Genomic DNA, 11,270 nt, shown 5'->3' on the forward strand with positions numbered 1-11,270 from the left:
TTAGTTATCTTATCGTATTCTTGAAGCTCCAGAATCCACTATTTTTCGTACTTGAAGCTCTGCGTGCCTCCACGACCGTAACCTGTGGAGTGAGAGCCAGAAAAATTATAGTGGGTCGACGTATTTCCATCACAGAACAGTTTCTGAGGAAGTTTAGGATGCAACTTTTAACATTTTAACTCTGAAGTAAACTAATTCTGTAGCCTCAAAAGACGGCAATTAGGGACCTGTTGATAACCTAATGGCGTCATTGTGAGAATAATTTTTTTTTGTACATATAAAATCTAACACTGATTTCTGATACGCTGACATCCATACGCAAATTCTGTCAAAATCTGACACTGATGTCTGACACACTGACACCCATACAAAAATTTTGTCAAAAGTTTAAAATATAAAATCCGACATTGATATCTGACACGCTGACACCCATACAAAAAATCCTGTCCAAAGTGTAAAATATAAAATTTGGCACTGATTTCTGACACACTGACACCCATACAAAAATTCTGTCCAAAGTGTAAAATATAAAATCCGACACTTTCTGACACTGATTTCTGACACACTGAGACTCACAGAAAAAAACAAATCTGTCTTAAAGTGTAAAATATAAAATCTGACACACTGGCATCCATACAAAAATTATGTTCAAAGTGTAAGATATAAAATTTGACACGTTCTTTCACTGACACACTGACACCCATACAAACATATATATATTACTCCTGAATTTTCCATTCAACAACTTTTGCATTCTCAGTCAAAATCGAAAAGAAAGGCTGAACGATTTTGACAAAAAAGATCTTTTTAAAGTTCAACACTGTTTACGAAAAACGCGAGAATGAATTTGGAGCGACAATTCATAAAAATTGAATATCTATTTGGTGTTTGTTAACTTTACACCTACTTCGACAAACTGAAAAATAAAAAATTTGTTAGATATTTTACCTCCAGGTCCAAACAGCGCCCCATAACAAGGGGTTGTACAGTAAGGCTTGCCGTCATGTTCCGAATGGCCGCCTGGGGTCAGAGTCTTCTTACACTTCTCGCATTTGAGGCAGAACGCGTGCCAGTCCTTGCCCAGGGAGAATTTCCGCTCGGCTGCAACAGAAAAAACAACAACAACAATGACAATACAGAAATACAGACACTCAAATTAAAACGCCAGTCATAATTACAATCCCCGTATGCAGGGTATAGCTCGACAATCAATGCGTGGGATTAGCTTTCCAGAAAGTCTCTCTCTATGTTTAAGTATAACAAACCCTCTTTGTTGGGGGGGGGGGGGGGGGGGGGGTGGCGATGGGGATGGGCGGAAGGATATTCAGTGAGGTCACTCATTCCTCTTCCTTTTCTTTCTTTCATTCTCCACACCGGAGGAGGAGTGGCTTTGCTTCATAGGAATGAATAAGGGCATGACACTGTGGATTTTAGATTCGTATCGGAGTGTGCAGAGTCACGTAGATAAATATATTTTTCTTTTACGAAAAAAATCTCGGCTGTATGAGTTCTCTCTCTCTCTCTCTCTCTCTCTCTCTCTCTCTGTATATATATATTAAATATATATTGTTTGAAAATAAAAAGTGTATAAATATTCCTCCTGTAAGTATATATATATATGTGTGTGCACTTATTCTTCCGTATAAATAAATAACTTGGGAGGAAGCCAACACAGCCCTTCTGCAATCAGGGAATACGTCATGATTTCATATGATCCCCTCGGGCTCTGAGCCCTTTTTTTTTTTTTTTTTTTTTTTTTTTACAGCGAAGCCTAGTAGGCCCAAACGACGTGTTCAGAATTTGTAAAATTTCACCCCGAACGTAACCCATGTGTAAGCTAACAAGAAGGTTGTCCATATTAGGACACTTGACGTTATTTTTTAAGTATATGAGCATATATAGTATACGTTCGTGTTGGCCTCTAACGCAATGGTATATCAGGCTTGTGCTCTACTCTGGATTACTATGCCTTATGAAGGTTAGGGATAAAGAGCGCAAGAAAAGAAAGGTTCATTATATGGAGGTCAGTTTGGAGTTGGACAAAGACGTAGGTGACCCATGGAGTGGTTTTTTTTTATGTGGTAGAGTTGCCTGAAAGTAAATATGGAATAGCCGTATTCAGAAATCCGTGATCCTTGTGAAGAGTATGTCACCATATATAGATTTAAGTCTTGTTCTTGTGTAGGAGTTGATCCAAGACAAAATCCTGCTTGTGTCCATGGATAGAACAGTGACGACACTTAGTTTTTAGAGTACAATTTGATCCAAGACAAAAACTTGCTTGTTAACGTTATGTGTAATTCAGTGGTAGCAATTAGAGAACGCAAAACAGGTGAGCGTAAAGTTATGGGGTTAAGAAGGAGACTTTCGGTAGTGTGTGGTGGAGGAAAGGGTTCAGATCGTGTTTAGTGGGTCGGTCGTGAAAAGTGTCGATAATTCGGGAGTATTGAAAATAAAGGGAATTAGGCCTATATATGGTGGTGGGTAGATGGTTTTGGGGCAGGTTTTTGGTAAAAAGGGTCCATTGTAAGGGGAGCGGGGGATTGGGGTAATAAATCTGTATTTAGATATTTATACATAATCAGACTTCTATATTTGAAATCACCTTCATTGACCTGACGTTACTAATAATAATTAATAATGATATTACTATTATTCCGTAGGTAACTGAAGGCGCTGGGAGTGGCACAGGGGTTAAGAGAGAGAGAGAGAGAGAGAATCTTAAACCCTTGTCAGCCCATCCCACGTTCGTACCTCGCCTACCAAATCCATCTGTCCAACCAGGATCTCTCTCTCTCTCTCTCTCTCTCTCTCTCTCTCTCTCTCTCTCTCTCACACACACAACACCACATGACATTACTAGGAAGCAGATCAGGCTGCCTGAACGATTGCTTGATTCTGTTTTAGATTATAAACGAAATACTTTGTTGATGTTCTGTCTTTGTCTGTGTCTTCTTCTTTACATTTGTTTCGACTTGACGAACGTAACTAGAGCAGTTGCAGAGAAAGAGAGAGAGAGCGAATTAACGATCTCAAGAACCAATAGTGAAATTTATAGTGGTCAACAATGACTTATAGATATCTACATAAATAAGCGAAGAAATCCACCCAACGTAATCAGGTGCAGATGTGCAAATGGTGCCATTTGGCAACTACCGTCTTGCATTCAGGTCTCAGCTCACCTGATCTTAGATCGCATCTGAGATGTAGTCTCTCTTGGATAATGAACAATGAATAATAGCGGGGTAAAAAAATATTTATATACTACTGAGTAGACAGTCCACTTAAATGAGAGACAGGAAATTTAATTGGGGGAAAAAGTGAGCAAACGTGGCAATGATACCAAGACCCAGAATAGAAAGTGCGTGCATGCAAGTGACCCTCCCCTACAGTAGGTGACGTCATAATTTTAACCGTGGCGAAGGATGTTGACCTCGGAGTATTTCTTTGTACACACACACACACACACACACACACACACATATATTAATATATATGATAAATATATATATATATATTTGATAGATAGATAGATAGATAGATGAACGTGGAACTTGATAAGTAAAAGTCTGTGTTTATGTATAACTCTGTGTGTGTGTGTGTGTGTGTGTGAGAGAGAGAGAGAGAGAGAGAGAGAGAGAGAGAGAGCGAGAGAGAGAGAGAGGTGAGAATGAAAGTGACCTGTTAAGTATCTTCCTGGAGTTTATGTCGAGAGAGAGAGAGAGAAGATGAGAAGAGAGAACGTTAGCCTTGATAAGTAAATATCTATGTGCTTATGTATAACTGTGAGAGAGAGAGAGAGAGAGAGAGAGAGAGAGAGAGAGAACCGACAATTATGTACATACAGATCCATGTGAGATAGAGATGTTGAAATAGAATCGATTTAGAGAAAGAGAGAGAGAGAGAACCCAAACACACCACTCTTTATCTAATCGGAGGTGGGACTTGTCACCTACTACGTTACCATTTGGACCTGTCAAGCTTTGTTTTATCAACATCTCTCCGAATCCCTTCTTTGGCATCGGCTTCGTCTTACCCAATCCGCTTTTCCTTAAATCGAGAGTTCAAGGTTGTATCTCAGGGCGGTGCCATCTCTCTCTCTCTCTCTCTCTCTCTCTCTCTCTCTCTCTCTCTCTCTCTCTCCTTACGAATTAATTCATGAGTGATGTCACCGTGAGGTCATTTCTAAACGCGGAGAGCTGGAACCAATTCTCATTCACTTTTAGTTATTTCAGCCCAGGTAGACCTCACAATGATAAGAACATGGCGTATTAGTTTCACATTCATGAATATGATTGGCTGAAGGAAAGATGAAAATATGGGAGCGGGCGGGAAGCTTTGAACCTTTTGGGAATGCTTGAAGATTTTGTTTATCCAGCTCACCTCTATGGAAGTAAAGTGTCGGTGCCGAATGCAAATTATTGAAGAAAGTTCTATAGATCCTATAGATCCCACAGATTCTACTAGGATTTGAATATCAACCAAAGGATTCCCAATCCACAAAATCATGCATACCTTTGACAGCTGTCCTCAAGGTTGTTAGACAAACTAACTGCCGTCACATTTGTACACATGTTTTCACTAGGATTTTTTTTTACACCTGCCTGTAATGATTATGCATATTAGAAATAACTTCACACAGTCATAACTAAATACATAACTATCCCTTTCGTACACGTGAGAAGGCATCTCCCACTCAGCTTTAACAACTTTACAGACATGTTTTGCAACAAACTACACGTATGTCTAACAAAAGGCACATACATATGAACTGTTTAGGAGCTTTGAAAGATACATAATATGCTTAACAACAGCTACAAGTCTGTAACAGGCTGTTACAACCACGGAATTAGAATGACCTGCCGTAGGTAGACTAGATGGAAAATCTGTTTGGTCTTAGCCTATCGCAGAGTGGTCTTATTCTTCATTGCCACGAGAAAGCCTATTTATTCGTGGTCTTTGCCTTCCAGAAAGTGTTTTTGTTATTGTCGTGTACTATTAAACACGATACTTATTCATGGTAAGGTCAGGTAAAGTTGTGATTGATCTGCTAATTTGGTTGTGGGAAACATAATGAGACTATTTTCAAAGATGGGAAGATTCAGTGGTTAGTTTTTAAGGTATGGCGTCCCGTATTTTTTTTTGGGGGAGAGGTCCTGGTACTCGAATACAGTACGGGAATATACGCCCTGGTACTCGGTTACATGTCGAGAAAATATATTCCGGTAGTCGGTTCCATGTCGAGAAAATACTATACGTCCTGATGCTCAGCCATGAGAAAAATCCATCCACTCCTGCTCTTCGCCTCATCAGTTTTGAGAGATTAACAATTCGACGAGAAATGAGAACGTGCTCGATTTATGGCAGGTTGTTAAGAGCAATACCAACCTGTTTATTGACGGGCTATATAAAAAGATACGGAGTAAGCACACCAAAGCTGTTATCTCTCCCACAGGAAATTCTATGACGCCCAAATGTCAACTTTTGTGGCCCGGTTCATTGGGTAGCTTTTTTTTTTTATTATTATCATATCCGTTTCGAAAAAGGACCTCGCGGTGTGTAAGCTTAACTGATCATTCCGATAAAGTTCTGGAGTTGAGGTGACCCTCCTTATCTTATCATCAGAAAAAAATACTTTATTAGATTTGAGGTTCGCGGCTGAACTGATTAATGCGATAGGGTATTGTTCAAATGAGTATTTGTTCAGATGAATCACACAGTGGAATGTTCAGCGTTATGATGAATACGTGGAGTAATTGGGGTCGCGGGGGGGGGGGTGGGGGGGGGGGGGGGGGGGGGGGGGGATGGGGGGTTTCTTAATGCTTCTCTATTCTATTTCATTTGGGCAGAGGGGGGGGGGGGGGGACGTGGGGGGGGGGGGGGAAGGTGTTAGAGGAGTTTGAAGAAAAAAACAGTCCAGCCTAAAACATCACACTCGTCAACAGAAACACCTCCTTAATTGGGCATTTTCATTTTAGTCTCTCTCTCTCTCTCTCTCTCTCTCTCTCTCTCTCTCTCTCTCTACTCTCTCTCTCTAAGTAGTGTGATTAAACTAATATCCCCATTCATGAATTACGAAGATATACTGAACGAGAGATAGAGATAGAGTACGGAATAAAAATAAAACCGAAGACTCCATAATTGCACCCGCCAAGAGAGAGAGAGAGAGAGACGCGAGAGAGATGAGAGAGAGAGAGAGAGAGGGGGGGGGTGGGGGGGGGGGGGGCCTAGCGTCCATCCCTGTACGAAATTAGGCATCGCAACGTATATACCGCAATAATATTGCAAAGGCTTCATTTGAGCAAACAACAGATGTCCCCGGATTCGGGTCACGAGACACCTGCGCAGTTTTCCGGTGTGGAGGTTGTTCATTCCTTTGTCTGAGTAATCTTTTCAGAGAGAGAGAGAGAGAGAGAGAGAGAGAGAGAGAGAGAGAGAGAAAAACTGGGTTCGGAAAATGCGCAGTTACATATTTTAGATAATAATGATGATGATTAAAAAAATAACTTGGCTGAAGACAAGTAATCTGATAAATTATATGATTTAGGTAAGTCATAAGAAAAGCCTTGGTTTTTTTTTCATGACAGCCGACGAATCCTGCAGTAAACTGTTTAAAGAATTTATATATATATATATATATATATATATATATATATATATATATATATATATATATATATATATATATAAATATATATATTATATTTTCTAATCCTTTCTGCAATATATTCGTATCGTGGATCGCTTACTTAATTTGAAATGTAGGGTTTTTGAGCCTTTAGAACTTTAGTTTACTATTGTTTTTAGAAGATTTAATGAGGAAATGCATATATTCATTTGATACGTTATTAAGAATTGTATTCATTTATAAGAGAAGTTTATAGGTATTTGATTTTTGAGTCTCTCTCTCTCTCCTCTCTCTCTCTCTCTCTCTCTCTCTCTCTCTCTCTCACCAAGTTCATGTTTAATCTTCACGCTATGAAACACAAACAGAAAGAAAAAAGGAAATAAATACAAGAGGTAGAAGAAAAAGGAAAGTTAAAAAAGCGAAAGTGAAAAGAGAAAGTTCCTTTTGTGCTTGAATATCTCGGGTCGTTCAGCAAACTCTCTCTTCTCTCCTCTCTCTCTCTCTCTCTCTCTCTCTCTCCTCTCTCTCTCTCTCTCTCCTGCTATATTATGTTATGCTTGTCAAGTGTTCATTTCTTTGTGTAACTCTCTCTCTCTCTCTCTCTCTCTCTCTCTCTCTCTCTCTCTCTCTCTCTCTCATTTCCAAAATATTAATTCGTACTTCTCTCTCTATTTTTGTTCATTTCTTTTATATCATTTAAATTGTCGAGTGGCTGTTTTTTTTTTCTGTTGTTGTTCTTCCCTTCTTTCAAAAAAAAAAAAAAAAAAAACAATGACTCAGATGCCGTTGTTTCACAGCATTTGTACGAGCTTTGTTTGAAGGAAAACACCTTTAACACCTGTATACTTTGGAGAGCAGGTGTGCCCCCGTTGCAACACCTGCTTCCATAGCGTGTTCACGGTGATGGTTTGTTTTATACGTTTGTGCATGTATACAGTTACGCGCGCACACACACACACACACACACACACACATATATATATATATATATATATATATATATATATATATATATATATGTATATATATATATATATACATAATATATATATATATATATATATATATATATATATATATATATATATATATATACATATATATACATACATACATACATACATATTCATGCCATGATTGTTATATATACAACAAAAGTCCCCCTTATTGTATCTACTGTAGAGAGAGAGAGAGAGAGAGAGAGAGAGAGAGAGAGAGAGAGAGAGAGCATAGCTACCGACGCGTTGAATGTGGTAAACATATCTACTGCGTACATTTGCGGATATGAGTCGAGTCTGTGACATAACTAATATTTTAGGTAGTGAGTGAATTAGTTTGTACTGTCTTTGTTTAAGCTCAGATCTTGTATTTCATGTAGTTTGTGATGGTGACCAATATCATCTTTGTAATGAGGGGTATTGTGACGAGTAGAAAGTGGGGTTGGGGGCTGTTAACAGTACTCCACCTCGAGATGAAGTTATACAGTGAAGATAACACACACACACACACACACACACACACACATATATATACTTATATCTGTGTGTGTGTATTTCTTGAAAAGGACTGAGAAAAGGTAAGATCTCTTCAAGAGTTAAGTATTATCGGTTAATTTGAACGGGACAAAAACTCAGAATCAGCTATTTTGTGTCTTTAGTTATTAATGTTACATTTTTTTCTATTTCTCTACAGTTTGAGTTAGTCCAGTTGAAATTACACACACACACACACACACACACACACACCTAATCACATCTGCACCCATCGTGACTGGGGTAAAATGCTAACAAAATATAATCCTAAAAGTAGGATCTCTCTTTCTTCAAGTTAAGTTAGGTTAATGACTGTTCGATTTGACATTACAAACTGGGCGTCACTAATCCTTCGGTCAATGAAGCCGAAGACGAGTTACTTGGAATGAAAGTTCCTGCAACTACAAACACCACTGGATACAGCAACTGTAACTCTGTGACCTACATAATAACTGCTATGATATTGCTGATAAATTTTATATGGTAATGATTTGTTTTCAGTTTTCAAAATTATTTATCAGTTTCGTGCGCGTCAAAAATTTAAGATTTTTCCTCGTGATATACATAAAAAGCTGGTATGGAATATTTATCAGAGCTATACCTATTCAGGAATTTCAAATATTCGATGCAGCTTTCAAAAAGAGGGCAAAAAATATTTTACATTTATTAAAAAATACTAAAACGGATAGTTTGAACGACCACACTCATTGAAGAACTTCAAACATATACAATAACACTTTAAAAGAGAATAACCAATCAACTTCGTAAGAAGTGCGCTCACTTCACACGGAGATCTAGTCAAGAGGGGGGAATGAAAACGTATAAATCTCTTCCACTTACCGAAGTAGACGGGCTTGTCACATCTCGGGCAGTTAGGCATGGTAGAATCCTAGAAGTAAGGTTCCTCAAGGTACAAAAGTTAGCGGGTGTCAACGTACGTCTTCGGTCCTCTGGCTTCACTGCACAACTGTTGCGGACACCAGTTGCCCAACCTGTACAATCTCTCTCTCTCTCTCTCTTCTCTCTCTTCTCTCTCTCTCTCTCTCTTATGAGGGCGCGATTCGTGGCCTTATCAGCCAGCAGGCAGCTGCAACCCACGCGCACAGAATACGCTCCTGGTATATTATCTGTTGGCCGATTTTCTCTCTGGGTACGTATACGTGGACGTGACGTACATGTACGTACGGGTCTCTGCTTGCGTGTGAGCGCGGTCAAAGGTCATTCGAAGGCATCAGGCAAGCAGGAGGTGGGAAAGTTGCCCCACTGAGAGGGCGCGAGTTCATCTGATGGCAGGAATGTTTTAGAAAAAAGAATGTCTGTTCCGTGGATAACGGGTAAAGAAGAAAGGGTTCGAAATACTGGTGGGTGCGTGGCCTTGGCAACACCCAGGGGCAGACTTGAAGACTCGCCAGCAGTTTCCTTTGATTGTCTTCGCCAGTGGTGAGGGTATGCACTGGTCCCCGTTGGGCTGCCTCGCGTAAGTTCGTATACATAATGACTGAGGTCATCTTCAGTGCTATGCCCTTTCAGCGCCGTCTCCAAAGAAGACGGGAGAACAGACCTTCTGATCTTCGTGAAATATCGGCAGTGCAACAGCCTCGTCAGTTGCAGCATACATGTTGCATTTTCAAAGTGGGCATTGATAACAGAAGTTCCCTAGTCAGTAAGTTCATTCGGCTGGTCATTAAACGTTGTATGGAATGAACCTTCCACCAGGCACTGATGTGTCTTGTGGTTTCCTCTGGCTTACAGTGGGAAATAAGTATTCTATTTTGTAAAACTATAGAAAATGGAATAATGATACGACGGTAGAATCTTCCATTTTTACGGTTTTCCCTTAGTCTTTGTGCTTAGATTGTCTAAACTTCAATTGTTATAATCAGAAGATGCCTATGACGTTTTGTGCATCTCTCTGACCTCAGTCTAAGCAAATGATTTCCATTTATGTCACTGGGGTGTGGGTGTTGGTGGGGGGGGGGGACACTGTCTAGTTTGGGTATCTCTGCTTTTCAGTAATTTAGTCAGGCCCCTTGGCGTCTTAGCAATGCAATCATTAACTATTTTTTTTTTTTTTTTATCGTTCCCAGTTTTATTTCCTATAATGTATCATTTCACTTTCGTCAAGACAGAAGCCACTACAGAAAACCGAGTTTATGTGAATACAGAAAAAAGCCACATTAGACAAGCAAGTTTAAGTAGATAAATATAAAACCAGAAGCTTTCGACCTTCATTCAAGTCCTTTTCAACTGAGGGCGATAGCTCATATGTTTTTTTTATATTCATTTACATAAGCTTTTTTTTCTACTGTGGCTTTTTCTCTATATTCACGTGACGAGATTTGGTTTTCTCCAGTGGCTTATTTCTTAATCATTTCAATAAAAAAACCATTTAGAACAATTATTCTTACTATATTTTGTCCTGTTTTTGTTCAACTACATAGTCCTGTTTAAAGTACTTCCAGCATTGCATTTTGACATTTTTATTATTATTATTTTCCGTAGGTTGGCTCCATCATTTGAAAGCGCTGACAAGCTAAAGGTCTCACAAGATATTTGTCTGATATTTTTTATAGAATATGGTCAAAAAAGGTTATTTCTCCTTCTAAGTTGATGAGATTTCATGAATGTTTGGTCCTTGTGGACCTGACTGGTTACCGGTGGTCACTTCCCCAAAAGTGTATCTTGCATTTGACAGTTCCGTAGAGAAACTGTTTGTTTCAGGGAGTTGAAATAAAATTATCCAAACAATTGCAATTTCTTCACGACTGTAGAACTTGTAAAAATCGCTCACATTTATGATTAAACACACACACACACACACACATATACTATTATATATCTATATATATATATATATATATATATATATAGATAATATATAATATATATATATATATATATATATATATATATATATGTGTGTGTGTGTGTGTGTGTGTGTGTGTGTGTGTGTGTGTGTGTGTGTGTGTGTGTGTGTGTGTGTGTGTGTGTGTGTGTGTGTGTGTGTGTGCACATTCCCATCAAGAAAGCAAAAATGTGCATAAGAAAAAGCACTATTCTCTTGAAGATGGAGTCTACGCCACTTTTAAGTAGTTACCCATAGATGTACG

The 11,270-nt window shown here is 38.9% G+C and overlaps 1 protein-coding gene across 1 annotated transcript in view; it reads right to left on the reverse strand.

Moving 5' to 3' along the window:
* The window catches only part of LOC135214278 (cysteine-rich protein 1-like), a 9,255-nt gene extending 95 nt beyond the window's left edge, over positions 1–9,160 (reverse strand). The window contains exons 1-3 of the mRNA XM_064248399.1: positions 9,001–9,160; positions 949–1,101; positions 1–82 (exon numbers count right to left, since the gene is read on the reverse strand). The exon at positions 1–82 is cut by the window's left edge and continues 95 nt beyond it. Coding sequence (XP_064104469.1) covers positions 39–82; positions 949–1,101; positions 9,001–9,040 — 237 coding nt within the window. The 5' untranslated portion in view covers positions 9,041–9,160 and the 3' untranslated portion in view covers positions 1–38. The remainder of the gene's footprint in view (positions 83–948; positions 1,102–9,000) is intronic.
* Between the last annotated feature and the right edge of the window lie 2,110 nt (positions 9,161–11,270).

The sequence above is a fragment of the Macrobrachium nipponense genome, chromosome 45 (assembly GCF_015104395.2).
Source record: "Macrobrachium nipponense isolate FS-2020 chromosome 45, ASM1510439v2, whole genome shotgun sequence".
NCBI lineage: Eukaryota > Metazoa > Arthropoda > Malacostraca > Decapoda > Palaemonidae > Macrobrachium > Macrobrachium nipponense.